Below are 23,171 nucleotides of genomic sequence, written 5' to 3' on the forward strand. Positions count from 1 at the left end.
ACATGGATCACTAAATTGAGTTTAGACGTTCTTAACTTTATATGTGAGATGAATGGGCTTCAGTTGCCAATACCGATTACTACTAGATATTGCGTTACAGTTCTCTCTCCCTTCGAAATAGCTCGAGTGAATTTGAATATGAACGAGCTTGTTTTTATTTATACATGTAATTAATGTCTGTCGACGGTATTTGCACGCTTGTCATATCGAGTGGTCTGTGTTTGCAATATAAAAGCAAAAGCTCTCGTAATTATGTTTACATCCACAGATGAAAATCCCGGGGCTGTAATGATCAGTAATTATAAAATATTTTTTCCGGCGTGTCTACTGCCTCAGCTGTAACTATATATTGTGTGCTGTGGAGTGCAGAGTTTGTGCAGCTTAATTATGACATTGTACACGACTAAATGTACCAGTCTGCTTCAGCCCTGCAAAACACTTCCAGTGCATAATCACGCTCAAGTCTGACTTTAAAGAGCTCATTACAGTTCGTTTTCTAAAGAGCGGCTTATTAAACACAGTTACCTAATAAGCATCTTTGGTGGTGCAAATTGCTGGAAATGTTAATGAGTCTGATTAGGCCACGTTTCAATTACGACAGCTAGCTGTTACCTCAGCCCTCCCCCACCCCAAAAGAGCTAGGGAGAGGAGACCAGCTCTTTATGCTTGGGAACCTCCTAGAAGGCATTGCCCTCTCTCTCTCATTCTCCTATCTCCCTTGCTCTCTCTCACTCTCTCTCTCTCTCTCTCACTCTCTCTCTCACACACACACACACACACACACACACACACACACACACACACACACACACACACACACACACACACACACACACACACACACACACACACACACACACACACACCTACGCACATACACACACAACTCGCACACAAAAAAGGAAAATAAAAAACGCTCTGCCACCTCTGTGCTTCCTTTCAGCAGCCCAGTAATGAATAGAGAATTGTGCAAGCGGCAGTCCAATTTGCGCACTGGGAAATTGGATGGACAAAGCGGAGATCCAGTCCTGTTTGCTTAAAAAATGGCCAAGGCTACCAAGATTAATAGTTCTCAAAAAGGTCAGTGTCTCTGTTTCATCGGAGATGATCACAGTAGCAGAAATTAAACATCATGCAATATCAATGCTTTGTCCTTCGTGATGTCTTTTATTAACATTACGAGTGTCAGATTCAACACAAAAAATCGTCATATGTAACTGTCACTAGGGACAAAGAGATTTGGAGGGTGCCATCTTGAAATTTGACCAACAGAGGAGACTGCTAAATTAAACAAAGAGTTTTGTGAGTTGCTAATCAGTGGAATTTGAGCTTAACGTTAAGCCCTCAGGCTGTCTGAAAACATTCCACTAACGGAACAGTCAATAATAATACCAATTGCAAGACAGAGTAGGAAGCGGTGGATGTTGTTGTATTTGTATTTCTATAAATAAGGGATAATGGATGGTGTTCTAACGCAATGTGGACGTAGAAACTCATTATGCAAATCTAAATTATACTGTATGTCTATGGGCTAAAACAACATCAGGCATGAACCTGGTTTGTGTGGCATGTGTGTGAATGCTAATTTACTAACCGAAAGGTTGCTGGATCGAATCCCCAAGCTGACAAGGTAAAAATCTGTCGTTATGCCCCTGAACAAGGCAGTTAACCCACTCTTCCCTGGTTGGCTGTCGTTGTAAATAAGAATTTGTTCTTAACTGACTTGCCTAGTTAAATAAAGGTTAAAAAAAACACAGTTGTCCATGCTAATGTCTCCCATGATGTGTGTAATCACATTTCATGTGGTTATTGGTTCAGATTGATGTCTTTCAAGTGTCCTCATATGCCCTGACTGAAAGTCATTGCTAGGCAATGATACAATTTTCTAACCGGACCAAGTTTGTTTATAGTTTGTCACACACGTTTCAAAGTGAAGTGTTCTGTCCCGTTCTACAGAGAGAGGGATGGCTCTCCGCCCTCATCCACAGTTCAGTAGATGTTCACTTACTCGCTGTATTTAAATCATTTGGCTTTTTTGCTGGCTTTCCATTTCATTAAGCAACGAATGTTAAGGGATCTGATCTGAAAACTTTGCAAGGAGTGCCTCTTGGATTTTAAAGAGGATTTAAAGGAAAAATATATTTCTGCACTATGTACAGTTATTTGTACAATGGTGATATTGACAATGATACAGTGGTGGAAAAAGTACCCAATTGTCATACTTGAGTAAAAGTAAAGATACCTCAATAGAAAATGACTCAAGTAAAAGTGAAAGTCACCCAGTAGAATTCAACTTGAGTAAAAGTCTAAAAGTATTTGGTTTTGAATATACTTAAGTATCAAAGTAAATGTCATTGCTAAAATATACTTACGTATCGAAAGTAAAAGTACAAGTACAAGTATGAATAATTACATATTCCTTATATTAAGCAAACCAGACCTCATCATTTTCTTGTTTTTTGGGGTTTACAGACAGCCAGGGGCACACTAACACTTAGACATAATTTACAAACGAAGCATTGTTTAGTAAGTCCGTCAGATCAGAGGCAGTAGGGATGACCGGGGATGTTCTCTTGATAAGTCTGGGAATTAGAACATTTTCCTGTTCTGCTAAGCATTCCAAATGTAAGGAGTACTTTTGGGTGTCAGGGACAATGTATGGAGTAAAAATTACATCATTTTCGTTAGGAATGTAGTGAAGTACAAGTTAAAAGTTATAAAAAATATAGTAAAGTACAGATACCCAAAAAAACTACTTACAGTTGAAGTCAGAAGTTTACATACACCTTAGCCAAGTACATTTAAACTCAGTTTTTCACAATTCCTGACATTTAATCCTAATACAAATTCCCTGTCTTAGGTCAGTTAGGATCACCACTTTATTTTAAGAATGTGAAATGTCGGAATAATAGTAGGGATAATTATTTTTTTCAGCTTTTATTTCTTTCATCACGTTCCCAGTGGGTCAGAAGTTTACATACACTCAATTAGTATTGGGTAGCATTGCCTTTAAATTGTTTAACTTGGGTCAAACGTTTTGGGTAGCCTTCTACAAGCTTCCCACAATAAGTTGGGTGAATTTTGGCCCATTCCTCTTGACAGAGCTGGTGTAACTGAGTCAGGTTTGTAGGCCTCCTTGCTCGTGCACACTTTTTCAGTTCTGCCAACTAATTTTCTATAGGATTGAGGTCAGGGCTTTGTGATGGCCACTCCAATACCTTGACTTTGTTGTCCTTAATCCATTTTGCCACAACTTTGGAAATATGCTTGGGGTCATTGTCCATTTGGAAGACCCATTTGTGACCAAGCTTTATCTTCCTGACTCATGTCTTGAGATGTTGCTTCAATATATCCACATAATTTTCCTTCCTCATCATGCCATCTGTTTTGTGAAGTGCACCAGTCCCTCCTGCAGCAAAGCACCCCCACAACATGATGCTGCCATCCCCGTGTTTCACGGTTGGGATGGTGTTCTCCGGCTTGCAAGACTCCCCCATTTTCCTCCAAAGATAATGATGGTGATTATGGCCAAACAGTTCTATTTTTGTTTCATCAGAACAGAGGATATAGATACTTTTGTACCTGTTTCCTCCAGCATCTTCACAAGGTCCTTTGCTGTTGTTCTGGGATTGATTTGCACTTTTCACACCAAGGTACGAGACAGAACACGTCTCCTTCCTGAGCGGTATGACGGCTGCGTGGTCCCATGGTGTTTATACTTGCATACTATTGTTTGTACAGATGAACGTGGTACCTTCAGGCATTTGGAAATTGCTCCCAAGGATGAACCAGACTTGTGGAGGTCTACACATTTCTTTTCTGAGGTCTTGGCTGATGTCTTTTGATTTTCCTATGATGTCAAGCAAAGAGGCACTGAGTTTGAAGGTAGGCCTTGAAATACATCAACAGATACACCTCCAATTGACTCAAATGATGTCAATTAGCCTATCAGAAGCTTCCGAAGCCATGACATTATTTTCTGGAATTTTCCAAGCTGTTTAAAGGCGCAGTCAACTTAGTGTATGTAAACTTCTGACCCACTGGAATTGTGATACAGTGAATTATAAGTGAAATATGTCTGTTAAACAATTGTTGGAAAAATTACTTGTGTCATGCATAAAGTAGATGTCCTAACCGACTTGACAAAACTATAGTTTGTTAAAACAAGAAATTTGTGGAGTGGTTGAAAAACGTGTTTTAATGACTCCAACCTAAGTGTATGTAAACTTCCGACTTCAACTGTAAGTAGTACTTTCAAGTATTTTTACTTAAGTATCTTACACCAATGATGTATGTTAAATGTGATAGACAACAATTGTTGAAGACTGTCTCTGTTGCCCAAATATGTATTCTATCCAATGTATTTGCTCATGCAAAACCATAACTTTATATTGTTAAGTGTACTGATAATGTAATAAAAGCCGTTCAAATCAGAGCCGGAATATTGTTTGAGGCCCTTATACACTTGAATGTGTTGTTGCAGAAAAAAAATGTACCACTTCAAATATCTTACTTTTTTGTATTGCTACCTCACCACCCACATGCATCAAGAGGACTTTACTAAGAGGACTAATAACCTAGAACATAAAGGATGAGTAATGCTAGAAATATCAAAAGGTATGAAGGTACATCAGTGAAAGTAACTTTTTCAATTCCCAAGACAGCTACAGTACAAACAGTCCCCTGGAACACCAACAACACTGAGTGTACAAAAACATTAGGAACACCTTCCTAGTATTGAGTTGCACCCCCTTTTGCCATCAGAACAGCCTCAATGTATTGGGGCATGGACTCTACAAGGTGTCGAAAGCATTCCAAGCAGGGATGCTTGCCCATGCTGACTCCAGTCTTTCCGAAAGTTGTGTCATCGGCTGGATGTCCTTTGGGTTGCGGACCATTGTTGATACACACAGGGAACTGTTGAGCGTGAAAAACCCAGCAGCGTTGCATTTGTATGGTAATAAGTTCTAGCCTGGCACCTACTACCAGACCTCGTTCAAAAGCACTTAAATATTTTGTCTTCCTCTCAAAGGCACACATGGACAACCCATGTCTCAATTGTCTCAAGTGACATCAATAAGGGATCATAGGTTTCACCTGGAATCCCCTGGTCAGTCTATGTCTTGGAAAGAGCAGATGTTCATAAGTATTTTTTTTGGAGTATCTGTACTTTACTTTACAATTTATATTTTGGGCAACTTTTACTTTTACTTCACTGCATTCCTTTACTTTTTACGCCCTACATTTTCCATGACACCCAGAAGTACTTGTTACATTTTGAATGCTATACAGGACAGGAAAAGTGTCCAATTCACGCACTTATCAAGAGAACATCACTGGTCATCCCTACTGCCTCTGATCTGACAAACTTTTACCTTTGATATATATTTAGAACCAAATACTTTTAGACTTTTACTCAAGTAGTATTTTACTGGGTGACTTCCACTTTTACTTGAGTAAATTTCCATTGAGGTATCTATACTTTTACTCAAGTATGACAATTAGGTACTTTTTCCACCACTGGATTTGCCCCGAAAATAGCATTTTGTATTCAGGAAAAAAAGTGAATTGCTTTGACACATTTTCTGCAGTGTTACTTTAGTGCCTTGTTGCAAACAGGATGCATGTTTTTGAATATGTTATTCTGTACAGGCTTCCTTTTTTCTCTCTGTCAATTAGGTTAGTATTGTTGAGTAGCTACAATGTTGATCCATCCTCAGTTTTCTCCTATAACAACCATTGAACTCTAACTGTTTTAAAGTCACCATTGGCCTCATTGTGAAATCCCTGAGCGGTTTCCTTCCTCTCCGGCAACTGAATTAGGAAGGACATGTATCTTTGTAGTGACTGGGTGTATTGATACACCATCCTGAAGTGTAATTAATAACTTCACTATGCTCAAAGGGATATTCAATGTCTGCTTTTTAATTTTTACCAATAGGTGCCCTTCTTTGCGAGTCGTTGGAAAACCTCCCTTGTCTTTGTGGTTGAATCTGTGTTTGAAAATCTCTGCTCGACTGAAAGACCTTACACATAATTGTATGTGTGGGGTACAGAGATGAAGTCATTCAAAAATCATGTTAAACACTATTATTCCACACAGAGTGAGTCCATGCAACTTACCATTACAAAAGGGTTGAATACTTACTGACTTAAGACATTTCAGCTTTAAATGTTTTATTAATTTGTGAACATTTTGAAAAACAGAATTTCACTTTGACACAATGGGGTATTGTGTGTAGGCTAGTGACCAAAAATCTCAATTTAATCCATTTTAAATTCAGGCTGTAACAAAACAAAATGTGAAAAAGTCAAGGGGTGTGGATACTTTCTGAAGGCACTGTGTATTCTTCTCTGTTTCAAATGGCACTGACTTGTTATGTCTCTCAGAGATCAGTGTCTTGTTTTATAGATTGTATTGCCTGTGAATAGAGTTTCAGCTAGTCTGACATGGCTTTTTTTGCCTTGTGCTTTTCTTAATCATTAGCTTGGATGGTTGACAGCCATGTGAGCCATAGCATGGATCTCTTTGACTAAAACCTTGTAAATTAACACAATTAGCGCAGCATCATCCTGCTAATTAGCTCCTGGTGTCTGGTTTGGCGGCTGGGCAAGCGGCTGGGAGGGAGTCATGGGGGAATCCACATTCTCGTCTGTTACTAGACAAACACTGCGCTGTAATCCGTCGCTGGATGCTCTTTGTTGGTTTCCTAAAGCCTTGGATAGGGATAGCTACTGGGCAATTTCATATGATGCTGATGCACGTGTGGCTGGCTAAGGAAGGGATGGTTTTGCAATGTGATTCTGTGTTTACTAATAGAGGTTCAAGTCGGATTAGCTTTGATAAAGCAATGTGTGCATGTGTGCAGTTTCAAATCTGTGTGTGTGTATGTATGTGTGTGTGTGTGGCTGTGTATCTGTGTTTCTTTTAATACTGTAAACACAATGATCTGTTTCTTTCTTGGGTATATCTTTCTTTGATAATCCCATGCTGAGTCTAAGATGACAGCATATGTAACAACTTGTGTTTGCAAATTGAGTTTAGGACTAAACTCGATGGTGCCTTTTGAGCCCTGGAGGCAATGAAAAAGATAGTCTGGGAAGCGAGAAAGACAAGTACAGCATGTTTTTTCTCTCTCACCATGTAGACTGGGAAGCAGTAGGCAGACACAAGGCCGTTGTAATTCATGCCGGGCAGTGGGGTTTGTGTGATGAAAGCAACAGAGCGCTGCCTGGGAGATTGCTTTGCTGCACTCCTCGAAGCAGATTTGAAACTGTCTCGGAATGCCTTAGATGAGAGTTGGATTATAGACTGACCTGCAATGTCTATGTCATTCTGTTCTGTGCAGGGTGCATTATACTGTGCTAACCAGGTGTTGGGTCCCAAATCCACACACTGCCCATGATGTAATTGCTCAGCAGTGCCTATTTTACAGTAGAGGAAGTTAGTTGTATAATGGTATTGGGATTTGGGATATATTTGTCAGTTCATTCATTGCTACAAAGGCAACTTTTCCACCACGTTAAATGTACCAATTTCTAGACGCAACATACTGACAACACAAGAAAACTGACAATAAATAGCAACTACTATCTGATGGTATTTTTGACCCGTCTCTCTTTTTGTCTGGTGTTTAGGCCTAAAGATGCAGTGGACCCCAGAGCATGCACAGTGGGCTGAGCAGCACTTTGATATCTCCTCCACCACACGCTCTCCTGCACACAAAGTGGAGGCCTACCGGGGGCACCTGCAGCGCACCTATCAGTACGCCTGGGCCAACGACGACATCTCTGCACTCACCGCCTCCAACCTGCTGAAGAAATACGCAGAGAAGTACTCTGGGATTTTAGAGGGTCCGAGTGAGCGAGCGCTGCTCTGCTCCTATTCCGATGGCACTCCTGGACTCCTGAATGGACGTAAGTCAGAGAGTGAGTCCTGGCAGGAGGGGATTTACCCAATGAACTGCGCTCCAGATGTTATATCTGTGAGCAAATCTGGAATGACAGCTGCCCTTCCCCCAACAGACGTGTCGGCCAGCATAGGTAGCACCCCAAGGGGGGCCAGCAGCCTGACCGAGCCCAGCTATTCCAGCAGTAACTGTGGGAGTCACACAGCCACCAGTCTACACTCTGGTCTGTCCTCTCAGGAATACGCTACGGGTTACAATGGCTCCTACCTGCACTCTAGTTACAGCGGGCAGACCGCCTCAGGCCTCCCCTCTCCATTGCACAATGCTGGTCTCCTACAACCCCCACCCCCACCCCCACCACCTCCCCCTACTCTAGTGCCCAGCTACAACGCGGGGTCTCCCAACCTCTCCAACTACAATTATCCTCCGACAGGGTATCCCCCACAGACAGCTGTTGCCCCTAGCTATAGCCCTGGGGGAGCTCCACCTCCCTCTGCCTATCTGCCATCAGGCATCGCAGCTCCCACGCCCCTACCCCCCTCTACACTCCCTGGCTATACCTACCAGTCCCATAACCATGCACCAATTGCACCAACACCTTTGAATGGCAGCTCAGCCAACTCATTGAAAAGAAAAGCTTTCTACATGACGGGGCATGGAGATATGGACTCCAGCTATAGTAATTTCAACTACAACCAACAGCGCTCCTCACAAAGCCCTAGGTACAGAATACCAGACAACAGCATCTCAGACTCAAGCAGAGGGAATGGATTTGACAGGAATGCTGATCCGTCATCTTTAGCATTTAAGCACACGAAGCAGCCAATATCCTCAGATCAGCAAAGAAAATGTTGCAGTCAGTCTGGCCGAGCATTAACCCCTCCCTCCTATGGATCAACCAAAAGCTCTGTGGGAGGCCTGAGATCGGGCGAGTCCTTTGGAAAGTTTGGAACCCCCATAATGAGTGATCACAGTGAAGAGCATAGACAGCTCCTCTCCCATTCCATAGCAGGGTCGGACATTGGCAGCGCTACCTCATCCAGCCACACCGCAGAGGAGCAGCTGAAGAACAGTGATGCCAACCTCGTGGAGTTGGTCACCACAGAGATCCTTCAGCCCGGTCCCCCAGTAGACTGGAATGACATTGCAGGTCTGGAGCTGGCCAAAGCAGCCATCAAAGAAGAGATTCTGTGGCCCATTTTGAGGCCAGACATGTTCAGTGGACTTGCCACATTACCTCGGAGCCTCCTTCTCTTCGGACCTCAGGGAACAGGCAGAACACTGTTGGGCCGCTGCATGGCCAGCCAGCTGGGGGCTGCCTTCCTGCGGCTCAGTGGCTCAGCCCTGGTGACCAAGTGGCTGGGAGAGGGAGAGAAGATTGTCCAGGCCTCCTTCCTGGTAGCCAGGTGTCGCCAGCCCTCAGTGGTGTTCATCAGTGAGGTGGACATGCTGCTGTCGGCCCAGCTCAGCGAGGAGAGCCCAGTGAATAGGATCAAGAGCGAGCTCCTCATGCAGCTGGACAGTGTGCTGACCTCAGCCGAGGACCACGTCCTGGTGGTGTGCTCCTCCAGTAAGCCTGAAGAGATCCAAGAGTCCCTGAGGAGGTACTTCACCAAACGGCTTCTCATCCCCCTACCTGACAGCACAGCACGACACCAGATAATCAGCCAACTGCTCTCACAGCACAACTATTGCCTCAGTGACAAAGAGTTGTCACTGCTGGTCCAGCGGACGGAGGGTTTTTCGGGACTGGACGTGGCCCGGCTGTGCCAGGAGGCAGTAGTAGGACCGATACATGGCATCCCAGCTTCTGACCTCTCAGCCATCCATCCCAGCCAGATGAGACCAGTCTCTTACCAAGACTTTGACAATGTATTTAGCAAATTCCAGTCCAACATATCCCAAAAAGAACTGGACACATACACCGAATGGAATAAAATGTTTGGTTGCAGTCAATGAAACTGAAGCATTCGAACATGTGGGAAGGAAACCCCTTTCAGAAGGATACCATTTAGAATTCTCAGTAAACAGGAAGTGGACAAGAGAATAATACAGGTAGTGGTGACTTTAACACCTGCAGTACAGTAAAGGCGTAAAGGTAGGCCTTAGAGAAGCAGAGGCATGCTTTACACAACGGCTGGCAATCTGCACACAACACATAGAGAAATATTATGTTGATGCTTGAAACTGATGAGGCCAAGCATCGCCTACCAAGGTGCAAGTGGGTAGACTTTAACAGGATGGAACCCCTGTGTGTATATATCAGTTTGCTGTTCTGGAGATTTAGTTGCTATCAAGTGCCTGAAGTGGTGCTCTTTTATTTTATAAAATTATCTCTTCGCCTCACAATCTACATTGATGGCATGTGCTAATATAAAAAGCTTTAATATGAGACAAAAACAACAAAATTGCTTTTTTCCATTGAAACAGTATTCCTCAACTGTGTCTGTTTTGCTCTCTCTGTGGACAGTAGAAAGTACAAGTGTCACTGGTAATTTGAACCCTAATTTATAGACATCGTTTATTTTGATGTTCTCTCTTTATGAAAACTCAGGAAAGTGATTGTGATATGTACAGTACCTCAAAGATTGTTTCAAAGCACTAAACATTTGGCTTGCGTTTGAATTTGCATTATCAAAAAATGGAGGGTTACGGTACCTCGAAAGGCTAAAAATGAGTATGACATTGAATGTACCAGAGTAATTCTGGAGTATTTGGAAGACAAAAGGAGAAGTGTCGTGTTTTTCTTTGCAATTTCCCAAGTGAAGAATCCTATTGTGAATATAGTTTTATTTGATATGTGGCAAAGATGGAGGAATGACGTTTCTTTAATCAACTACAACACATTCGACCGGCCTTCATCGACCGGCCACCGTACATTAAGAGAACACATTTTAGGATGTATTTTTTTGTTAAACCTCATCTGTAGGAGAAAGCATAACATATGTATTTGTCGAATATTATCAGCAGCTTAAATTTGTATCTCATCTGCAGATAAAACTGTCAGGCCACTTGCGGAGAAATGGGTACGGCTGAAAGCGAGCCTCATGAGGTTGAAACAGACCGTTTCCCCCAAGGTATTTCATTCCATCCCGCTGCTGTTTTATCATTAATGAAAACGAAGGATTATGTATGCCCTAAGTTTTCTACCTCAGTTTATTTGTTTTCTCTGAAAGCAGAATCTAAGGGTATGGCAAGATGACAAAGCCTATTTCGCTTATTAAACTATGAAGCCTTTTGAGGGAACAAAAAAGCTGCCTTGCTGACAACAAAATCAGCTTAAGTTAGTGTTACGCCAGTGTAGTCCCTGTTCATAGACACCTATGTACATGGAGTATTCATTTCTCAGAACATGAGCAGGTTGGTCTTGAAAAGGGGTCTGGAGACGTGTGACCGTTAGCCCCATCATTAAGCCCTTGTTCTAGGGTCATTTCTTACAGCAAAGCTATGTTATTACTAACTATCAGTGTTTAGTAATATGCCAGAAAAGGGGCAATGGAGACACAAGGCCTGATGAATGCATGAAAAAGCCTTGCATTTGTTTTTATTTTTTTCTTCCTTTTCTTTCCTATAGCGGTATGAAAACTGTTAGAAGGCACTAGTGCATTGAAAGGGATGCCCTATAGTACCACTGAAAGTACTATCAGTACAGTGCAACTGCACTGAGGGATCTTGCGTTTTTGTTCACCTGCATTTCAAAGTGATATTTTCCCAATTTGTGTTTCATATATCTTATATTTACATATATCTTAAATTGTTTTGCTCTTACTCAGCTTATTGTGTTTACAATTACAAAATATATTTGTTCATCTCCAATGACGGCACTTACTTTGCTATATGGCTTTTATTGCCATAGATAGATAGGATAAAAGTCCCCTGAAGTTAAGTGTAGTTAACCAAATGCACTTTTGAAGCTTTGTTTAGTCATACAATAATTTGTTTTCAAGTCTCCCTTGAAGCCAAAGTGAAATCAACAGTTTTATTTTGACATAAGATATTTCAACTGAAACTGGCAATTACTTACTTTAATAGCGAGTTAAGCAATTTTGCTTATGCCAATAGGGCATGTTTATTCATGATTTTAAGGCAAAGCAATTAAGCATATTGAAAAGAGCTGTTCAACAAGTTATTTATACATTACACTACACTACATTACACTAATTATAAGAGCAGTAGAACAGGAAAAACTAAGGGATGAGAAAAAAACTTCACTAACACATCCAAACAAATACAGTTTCTCGAAGTCATTTAGTTTGGAGGACAACAATGTAAAGGATAGGCCTTTAAGTACAACGAACTGGCTACAGAAAGGTTGATAAGCACATCTATTCTCCTTCATGTCTGACAATGTTTATCACTTGAATGTTGCTTTCCAGCCTGTATCACTGTCCCTCTGGGTGGGTTTTGTACAGCGCTGCTTTTAATGTCGGCTTCATCTTTACGTAGTCTTATCTGTTTTCTATTTAAACCTCGTTCTTTATAACCATTTCTACCTCATTGCTACATATTGTACATGTAGTACTTACGTTCTGTCTTTTTGAATGTCATGCATTTGTACAAAAATAAAGAAACAAAACAACAACAACAAAAAAACGCTAAAGGAAAAAATGGACAAAAAATGAACAGCTTACCACCGAAAGACAGTCCTTACACTGAACAGTATTAGCAGCAGAACGGAGAAGACACATTAGTAAGTGTGAAGTTGACGATAATGCACACATACTTGAGATACTGACTTCTATGGGATATATAGGTACTCATAATGCCACATTTCTGCAAGTATATTGTGGGCTGTATAGGTCTTTCTAGAGGGTCTCCAATGCAAATTCCGTTTTTAAACTAGAATGACTTGCTTTAATATTTTGTGAATTGTTGTAGTGCGCATGTTAATGTGTCTTTGTGTGCACTTACAATTCAATGTGTAAGTGTGTTGGGTTAACATATTTAGATATGTGAAATTACAAATTTATACATTTCATACATATGTACAGGAAATAAACTTGCACATATGTGTACTCAATGTACATTTGCTATTGATATATACATATTAAAATGCACCACATACAGTACAGTACATGTTTATATGTGTGTATGTATTGCCATACCTACAGTAAACGTCAATGTATTTTCATCTATTCCAAGGTACAGTACAAAAAAAACTAACATAAAATATTGAATAAAGATGTTTTTTTCTGGAAACCAAATGTGTTTTCTTATGTCTCCACTCTCTCATTGGTTAGACTCGATTGATTAGACGTGTGGACATGTCCATGTTCGCAATGTGTGTTTACAATTTCAGTTCTGACATTGATAATGTTAGTCAAGAGACATGACATTTGGAAACGCCAGTTATTTATTGTATAATACCTATACAACGCACAACACATGGTGCTCTCTGAGACAATTAGTTTCTATTTATTTTGAAGGTTTTTGTGTCTTAATAGAAAATTGCCTAGACTGTGTAATTGTAATCCTTCCATTAACCAAATGTGTTGTTTTTCAGTCATTAAAATGTTATGATCACAGGAAAGGAGAAGGATTATACAATCACACCCCTTAGTTCATAGCTCCACACTGCCACTGATTCTCTTTATGTAAATTGCACATTTATGCGTCGATTTTCAATTTTTTTTGATGGTATCATTATATAGTTGATGGTATGTGCGTAGGAAGCTGCTGTATAATTAACATTAAGGAAAAAAAGTCACAGTGCCTTTTTGTGCCCAGTGCTGTTTCATTTGTAATGCTGTGTCTCTTTTTTCTGCAGTGGGCACATGAAAACAAGCCGTGCTAATGGACGCATTTCAACCGGATTTTCCTCCATTATACAGGAAGCAAACCTGGGCCTAATCAGAACAATGGCGGTTATCAAAAGCAGAGAAAAAGTGAAATATTTGTATTAGCTGTTTCCGTGTGTTGACATTTGTAATTTATGTCTTTAGTACTAATTATGGACAGAGAGAACAAGCATACCTCAAATAAAAGTCTGAATTCAAACTTTTACCTACAGTTGTATGGTCTATTGTGGTAGTAAATATGTGTGACATGTTACTGAATAACCTAGATCAGGGATGGGCAACTGGCAGCCCGCGGAAAAAAAAAAAATCTCAATTTTTGGGGTTTTTACTCGTCGGGGTCTCAACTTAACTCTTGAGAGTTAGAATAGTAGAATACACAAGGTGGAATCTAGAAATGTGGTTGCGCTTCAGCAGTTTTTCTCTTGTTGTGTCAGTCAATGAGTGTCACTCAATTAGCCCATGTCAGCTAAAACATTTTTTATATGCAAGTTAGTCTAGCCAGCTATCGGGGAATCTCCCCATTGATTTAGTTAATCACTCTCACTCAGATATCAAGTTAAAAACGTCAAACATTTCTCTCCACCCTTTGGCAAAATGTGTGGAATTGCAGGAAAGTAGCTGTAAAACGGCTACTTTTTCTTTCCCGCCCCATTGCAAAATTAGTGCATTTGTAAAAAAAATGTGTTAGAAAATTGCAAAATCTTTTCTCCACCCCATGGCAAAATGTGTAGAATTTGGGGGGACAAAAAGGCTAGGGCCAGCTCTGATTACATTTGTGGGTATGGATGTGGGTACTGCGGCCCCACCCCGGTCAAAGTTGATCATCCCTAACCTAGATGATGTGGGAAATTATTGCTACTTACCTGTTCTGTTGACCACCATGATTGTCTTTTGTGTTCAAGAAAGTCTTGAAGATAAGCTTCCAATTTTACAACATAGAACCCTATGCTTCTGTACTCACAGTGCTACTGCAGATCTTTATGGGAGTGAAAAGGATCATCCCTTTTATAATGCATCATTCTCTATGTTAAGTCACAACCTATTGGCTACACATTTTCCTTGGGCAACTGTGCTAAACTAAGTCAATGTGGAATCTCCCACTTTGCTTATCTTGAAATGGGTAAGTGTCAATATTGCTACAATAAACATTTAGTATCAGACCAATGTCCTCCATACTGTAGCTAGACAATTGCTTGTTAATTCTTCTGTACGAATAGTAATTATAGTAGTAATAATTTAGTATTTAAAAAATGTAAATATTATTTTCCACCACAATTTTTTCACAACTTAATCAATCTAAATAATGGTCGGTTTCTTTCTCCTGTTTGTCACCCACTGTGCTTCTCTAGCCATTCCCCTGTCTGATGCAATACTAGGACCTGGTTAGCAAATATAGTTTCCTGATGCTGTACCTCCAATGTTGCCATTCATCAGATGAATGGTTTCTTTCAATCATTATTGATCCGTTTACACATTCACATTTTGGTAGACAGTCTTTTTTTTTTTAAATAACCTTTTGTTTTCATTTTTGACATATACTGTACAGTATATCTCACCTATCTCATTTATCAGACATTTGAACAGACATTTTGCCTTACATTTAATTTAAGTCATTTAGCAGACGCTCTTATCCAGAGCGACTTACAAATTGGAAAGTTCATACATATTCATCCTGGTCCCCCCGTGGGGAATGAACCCACAACCCTGGCGTTGCAAGCGCCATGCTCTACCAACTTAGCCACACGGGACCTGCTTCTTCTGCTCTTTTGTTTTCCCCCCATAAAATGTTTTAACCAGAGCATTTGATGAGGAAAGAAACTCAATGCTGATAAGAGGGAAATCAAGTTGTGTCAAACAAATTACACTCAAGTTATTAGTGGCTATTTTGTAAATATCAAAGATCCACTTGTCCCAGTGTTCAGTGGTTCATTTGCATTCTGATGAAACTGAAGTGGATGTGTGTGAACTCCGGGGTTATCTGCGGCGCTGCAGCGCTGAGCAGCCGAATCAGACAGCCCAGCAACCACATGGCTCGAGAGGATGAGCCACGGACCTCTCTCAAATCACTTCCTTCATAACAATTAAAATATGCAAAGTGATAATTTTCCTTAAGTAGCCTTAAATGTGCAATCTATTTAAATGTGAGGGAAATTGCCTAAAGCTTTTGGTCTGTGTGTGGGGGGGGGGGGGGATGAATAAATTATGCAAATAACATAAAGGACTCTTGAAAGCCTAATTTTTCTGTAATAAGCATACTGTTTCATTTAATATTTTGCCTCTTATTAAAAATGACAGTTCTCTTGCACTGTCTGATGGCTATATCTGACACAAGCCCATGGAAATGACTGCTAGACTATAAATGCAAAAATAATTTTGGTAGCTTTTACATGATGGTTACATTCACAAAGTAATTATGCGCTGGAGAGTCCAGAAATAAGGTTTAATTACACAGTAATCGTCTCTGATGGACACTGGGAAGTGTGAGCACTGCCAGACTGCAATCCATCAATGCCAAACCCTGGCCACTTTTAATTCCTCCTCATTTGCATCATAACCTCCGCACCAAGTTGCACAAATGCTGTTAAATGTTAATAGGACCTGTCTTTCTACTCAAAATGAATGCTTAAACCATTTCATCTCTCCCCCCTCGCTCTAGTTCTCTCCACCCTCCCTCTCCAACATCCACAGTCCATATCTCCTCTCTCTCTTTCCATTCTCACGAGCCCCCCCCATAACTAGCTCCTCTTCAGGAGGAGCATTCAGCAGATGAGACAGTGCATGGTCACTGCTGTGCTAATTGGGAGCAGCATGTAAAGTTTTATCTCTCAAGTGCTAACAAACCGTACAGACAGTGCCAATGATGGGTCTGCGTTTTGTGTGTGTTTGTGTGTGTGTGTGTGTGGTAAGTGTTGTCCACAATGTGGTGTCGTGTGTGAGTTGGCCCTGAAGTCATATTTAATCCCTATCCTAAGGGACCAGGCAAAATTACATTTGTATTAATTGAAAATTGTAAGTGGTGTTGTGTGTGCAGCAGACAGATTACCGTTCCTCTTTAGAGCTCTGTGTGGTTGATTAGAACTAGACTGTCTCATTATCTGTGTCTCAACCGTGCATTAAAATAACACCCTTTGTTTTACTAGGGATTACCTAGTGTGTGTACTCTATACAGCTTTGCTTTCATTGAGGTGGTATTAAACACAGTAGTCTACCACGACAAACACAGACTATACGTTTTGTCATAGTCCGTATACACTGAGTGTGAAAACGTTAGGAACACCTTCCTAATATTGAGTTGCACCCCCTTTCTCCTTCAGAACAGCCTCAATTTGCCGGGGCACGGACCACAAGGTGTCGAAAGCGTTCCACAGGGATGCTGGCCCATGTTGACTCCAATGCTTCCCAAAGTTGTGTCAAGTTGACTGGATGTCCTTTGGGTGGTGGACCATTCTTGATACGCACAGGATACTGTTGAGCATGAAAAACCCAGCAGCGTTGCAGTTTTTGACTTAAACCGGTACGCCTAGCACCTACTACCATACCCTGTTCACTACTACCATACCCTGTTCACTGCTTCAATCTCCGACTTGCACATTCACCCTCTGAATGGCACACATACACAATCCATGTGTCAGTAGTCTCAAGTTTTAAAAATCCTTCTTTAACCTGTCACCTCCCCTTCATCTACACTGATTGAAGTGGATTTAACAGGTGACATCAACAAGGGATCACAGCTTTTACCTGGATTCACCTGGTCAGTCTATGCCATTTTACAACCAGAATGAGATTAAGCTTGTTTTGCCCATACAAGTAGAGCAAATCTTGATTTGAAAAAGTAATCAGATGAGAAGAAACAAAACGCATCAGTGATCAGAAATACCGAGGTCATTTATGGAGACAGCAAAAACTGAGGATGATCACTTTGTAAAAAACATGAATAATTTAATAATAACGGTATCAGTAAACATGCCTTTTGCAATGCATTACATTATATTTGAAACATAAACTTTTGAAAGGGCCACACGTTCACTGTTTCTCAACTCCACCAAAGGAAAATAATGTATTTACACATTTTCAATTCAACCCAGCATTTATATCTATTCAAACAATTCCCAAACCAATCGATACAACCCCCGCTTCAACCCCCTACTGTAGGATCTGTGATTTGAGCTGAGCTCTTGGAGCTATAGAACTCTATAGCCCGGTTCTCTTCTCACTCCAGGCTAGATGGAGAGAGAATCACAGAGTCTTGATGACTCTGAGACTTTGATAGCCTCCAGCTTGCCTGCCACTGCCCACCTCCAATTAACAGTCAGCTGAGCCGCAACCAGTTAAGGATCCACAACTTTTCCCTCTCCATCTGCCCATCACCAAGGAGGATAACTGTCTGACTAGGGGTCCAGGGGTCAGCAAAGCCAGGTTTAGCAGCACGGGATAGGGGAAAGTGAGGGGAATCTCAATGTATCATCTGTAGTTTATCTAAGCTACAGGTGACACTCGGGCCGCCCCCAGGTGGTGAAGATAGGAAACAACATCTCCACTTCGCTAATCCTCAACACTGGGCCTCCACAAGGGTGCGTGCTCAGCCCCCTCCTATACTCCCTGTTCACCCATGACTGCGTGGCCATGCACACCTCCAACTCAATCATCAAGTTTGCAGACAACACAACAGTAGTGGAGTTGATTACCAACAACGACGAGACAGCCTACAGGGAGGAGGTGAGGGCACACGGAGTGTGGTGTCAGGAAAACAACCTCTCACTCAACGTCAACAAAACAAAGGAGATGATCGTGGACTTCAGGAAACAGCAGAGGGAACACCCCCCTAACCACATCGACGGGACAACAGTGGAGAAGACATAAAGTTTTAAGTTCCCTGGCATACCGTCGGCGTACCTATCACGGACAAACTGAAATGGTGCACCCACACAGACAGTAGTGGTGAAGAAGGCGCAACAGCGCCTCTTCAACCTCAGGAGACTGAAGAAATTTGGCTTGTCACCTAAAACCCTCACAAACGTTTACAGATGCACAATAATTGAGAGCATGCTGTCAGACTGTATCACAGCCTGGTATGGCAACTGCACCGCACAAAACCACAAGGCTCTCCAGAGGATGGTGCAGACTGCACAACGCATCACCGGGGGCAAACTACCTGCCCTCCAGGACACCTACAGCACTTGATGTCACAGGAAGGCCAAAAAGATCATCAAGAGCAACAACCACCCGAGCCACTGCCTGTTCACCCCGCTACCATCCAGAAGGCGAGGTCAGTACAGGTGCATCAAAACTGGGACCGAGAGACTGAAAAACAGCTTCTATCTCAAGGCCATCAGACTGTTAAACAGCCATCACTAGCACAGAGAGGCTGCTGCCTATATACGGACTTGAAAACATTGGGCACTTTAATAAATGGAACACTAACTTTAATAATGGCACTTTGATAATGTTTACATATCTTGCATTACTCATCTCATATGTATATATTGTATTTTATACCATCTATTGCGTCTTGCGTCTTGCAATATATACATATTCTTATTCCATCCCTTTACTTAGATTGTGTATTAGGTAGTTGTTGTGGAATTGTTCGATTACATGTTAGGTGTTACTGCGCTGTCGGAACTAGAAGCACAAGCATTTCGCTACACTCGCAATAACATCTGTTAACCATGTGTTTGTGACCAATACAATATGATTTGATTTGATTTAAGCTCTGCCGAGGGTCAGTCTTTTTTCTCTGGCTGCAGGAATGGGAATGTCCCTGTTTCTCTGGTTCGATAACAAGCAGGTGATCATATCCATCCAAACGCAAATGTCTAGAGGTCAGCTCCCACCACCTGCCATTTCCTATATATTTCCTATACTTATAGGAAATTCTGGGTTTGGACGTCATGATATAGCCTAAACGTATACCTATATACAGCTATATAATACCTCAGATCATCATCCTTCACTGGCTCCACATTTCCACAAAGTGCCTAAAGTGTCATGTAGTTACCCTTTACTGTGGTGAAATGTGGCTCTGAAGAGAGATTTAATGATGTGGTGATCAGAGAGGATACCTGCACTGCTGCTCCTATGCAATAAATAGCCTCATTAATGTCAGCAAGAATAAGCCATTATTTAAAAGCAATGTTTTAATCATTAATTTTGGGCTATCAGAGTAATAACATCATAGTCATGTTCTAATTTGGTGGCAATTACCTTTTTTTGGGGGGGGGGGGGTTGAATATCCAAGTAACATTTTAATTAACAACAATAAATTAAGATGTTAAACCAGAGTGGCACGAGATTCTGACTGTTTGATTTCTCGTTAATATCTTAATTACTATTTGGAAATCCCTAATTGACTTATTCTCCGAGCAGTTATTTACTGTAGGTCATCACAAATATAGTTTTACACAAAAGAGAATATTTTCCTTCCAGCTGAAATACCATGGGCTGAGGCTGGCATGGCCAGCTCTTGGCTCTAGGACCCAGGCTTCTCTTTAGTCTGTCTTAACCCTTGACTGAGAACAAGTGGTGCTAATGGGGAGCAAAGACAGAGGAGAACATGTCCAATAACCACACATCCTGTATCCAAGGCGATCATTGGAAACACAGAGCGTCACTCTTTCAATTTCATCCCTTTTTCCACCGGCAAGCCTCCCCTCTCTAACGTCATTATCTGCACCAGATCTGCTGGCTCTTTTGACAGGGGCTATGTTATCCAGGCACTAGGGAAATGCAAATTGATTTCATATCTGCAATGGCATTTTTAAGGCTTCTAATGTCACACGTACTGTCAATTCCAGGACCTGGATATGAAAATCATAGGGAAATGTCAGAGCATGGGAGGACTCCGTGTCCTGGGGTTTGTGTTTAACTGTGATCATCAGCTAGTGAAACAATACACTTTGTGATGTTTCATGGCACAGTCTCCCCGATTCCTTTCATCTCACTAAGAGTGGGTTTCTCACATGCACCATAGCTGACTGGAGTGCCTGCCGACAGACATCCAGACTTATGGAAAATAATATAGTACATTTGTTGTTGTGGTTCATCCAATGAAGTTGCTATGAAAATACGTTTTGTCAAAGGATATTACACTAAGCGACAGATACATCGAGAGCTATTCATTGAGAGCTGTTCAATTAAAACTGGTTTTCAGGTTGATTCAACTTCATAATAATTTGCAAATGCTCTGTCGAGGCGTCTGCACTCATCTTAATTCCGAACTGGCAAGTACTATGTGTATGTTTTATAAATAGGAGGCAGTGACTTTTTTAAAGGTGCCGACCATCCTTGCACTTTGAGTTAAGGGATACTGCAGCGTTCGTCTCAAAGGAGCTGATAGCAGTGGAAGGAAAAGAGAGGGAAACGAAATAGTGGAAAGCAGATGGCTAACGATGAAGGTCAAATCCGATTGAGAAGTTTGTCAAAATGTGATGACATAAGCAATCTGTAAACTGTTATTGCGCCATGCTTGAGGTGCAGAGAAACATATTGAAATTACAAAAAACACTGCAGCTGCCATCATACTGCCAGGAATGATTGCCCCGAGTGTTTTTTCTTTGTTGCCTCTCTCTCTCTCTCACTCCCCTCCCTCGCTCTCTTGCACACGCATGGCTGACTGCCAGATGTGAAGAGAAGCATATCTGGATTTAATGATATTACAAACGGCTTTCTTTATGCTCAATAATAACTAAATTATGATTGATACAAAACTGTCAACATTTTATCTGATTCAAATGGACTTGTCTGTCATCCTGTATTGAGTCATCAACTTCCATTGGTTATGAGGCTCGTTTGCATTATCTAATCATCTGTCTCGATGGGATGTCTCGGAGGCTGATCAGATAGCACTTTTGAATAGTGGTGCAACAACCGTGACAACAGAATCATGCTGTGGAGATTGAGAGGGTCCCATTACGACTCCTACTTATGGCGCTGTCTGAGCTTTCTTTTTACATAAACCATTGACTCTACTAAATCCCTCAGCACAGCCACATTTGTATTGATTAAAGCCACTTCCACGTCTCTGTCACAGAATAAAGAGACGCTTTATATTCTCCCCTGTCCAAATTTTAGGGCTCTCTATCAAGGCCAGTCTGAGCCACACAAGTCCTACAGTATGTGAAAAAAGAACCAAGCACCAGATCACTAGAATACATTGCTCTATTTTCAAAAGCTGCATTGGGATCCTGTCAGTGAATTGATTTACTGTAATCGTTGAAATCAGTCTCAATAATCTGCATTTGCAGAAACAAATCATTCGCAGAAACAAATCAGACTAGTTTATGTTATGGTATGGCCGCCTGCAGTAGTGCATTGACCAATTTCTTATACAATCACTGTGATGAAAAGTTAAAAGAGGTGTCAGTTGAGGAGTGTTAAGCAGGCATAGAGCCTTTGAACCCTGGTTTCATTCATCTGCCTGACATCAGGGAGTCTAGGTTTGGCGTGACTGGAAAAAGTTTTTCTTTTCTAAATTCTCCAGGCAGAACCACAAATGAAGCTCACTTCTATTTGACCGAAGATGAGACCCAGCCCAGAAGTGAGAAGCTCTAGTCCTCCCAGCTCAATTTCAGTGTACAGTGCAGGAGTGAAAAGGTGACAGGGAGAAAAGGTAAGTACTTCACTGTATTTACGTGTTTATCGTACGATTTTTATTGACAAAAGCCATGAAGGATTAGAAAAAGAGTATTGAACCTCAACTGTAGGACAGAGGCATTAATGTATCGCCAAAACAGAGGTCTTTTCATTTCAGATTTTGGTGTCCCTGTCTTGGACGTTGCTATTAGATAGACACGAAACACTGCAAGTCCACATAACAAATGCTTTTTCAAATTAATACTGGCATTCACTCAAATCTTACTCGCAACTCAACTGTGAAAAACGTGTCCAAACTGGAATATATATTTCCATACTACTCAGCTGTTTATTGATCAGTAAACTGGATGTTTTACTCAGGTTTTGCTGCATTCTCACACTTAAACTGAGAGGAGTGAAGAGGAGGGTGGATATGTTCTTGCTTGAGTAAGGGTACGAGAAATGTGGCATTTCAATCTATAAATGCAAATACCTCTTCCCCTCATTTGTGATGATAATGTTTGGATGTAAGTTGATTTTGAGGGAGAATAAAAAATACTTTTTTTAAGCTGGTGGGTAGAATATATTGATTGAGGATTCTTGCAGCTTGCAGGTAATACATATTCATCATGGAATATGATTTTGAAATCGAAGTGGGGATGGATCTGTTTCCTGGCACTTACATTGAAACTTTATTTTCTGTTTCAATAAGACCAGATAGTTTGTCCAATGCGTTTCTTCTGATGACAATCTGTGTGCGTTAAGAAGTTACATCTGGAAAACGTAGTGGACGTCTCTCTCATGACAAGCAATCACCCCTAGTAAGACACTTCTCATCCTGACAGATTCTCAGGGAAAGATTATCTGAAGCTATTCTGAGCACATTCAAAGG

General features: G+C 41.2%; 1 protein-coding gene across 3 annotated transcripts in view; it reads left to right on the forward strand.

Moving 5' to 3' along the window:
- LOC139546902 (fidgetin-like) overlaps positions 1–13,711 on the forward strand; it is a 35,965-nt gene extending 22,254 nt beyond the window's left edge. For 2 of the 3 annotated variants that reach the window (XM_071355829.1, XM_071355830.1), the window contains one exon: positions 7,639–13,658. In XM_071355829.1, the coding sequence (XP_071211930.1) occupies positions 7,639–9,869 (2,231 nt within the window). In that variant the 3' untranslated portion in view covers positions 9,870–13,658. The other variant, XR_011669279.1, reaches the window with a different exon arrangement.
- The last annotated feature ends 9,460 nt before the right edge of the window (positions 13,712–23,171 follow it).

This window comes from Salvelinus alpinus, chromosome 20 (genome assembly GCF_045679555.1).
Source record: "Salvelinus alpinus chromosome 20, SLU_Salpinus.1, whole genome shotgun sequence".
Classification (NCBI taxonomy): Eukaryota; Metazoa; Chordata; class Actinopteri; order Salmoniformes; family Salmonidae; genus Salvelinus; species Salvelinus alpinus.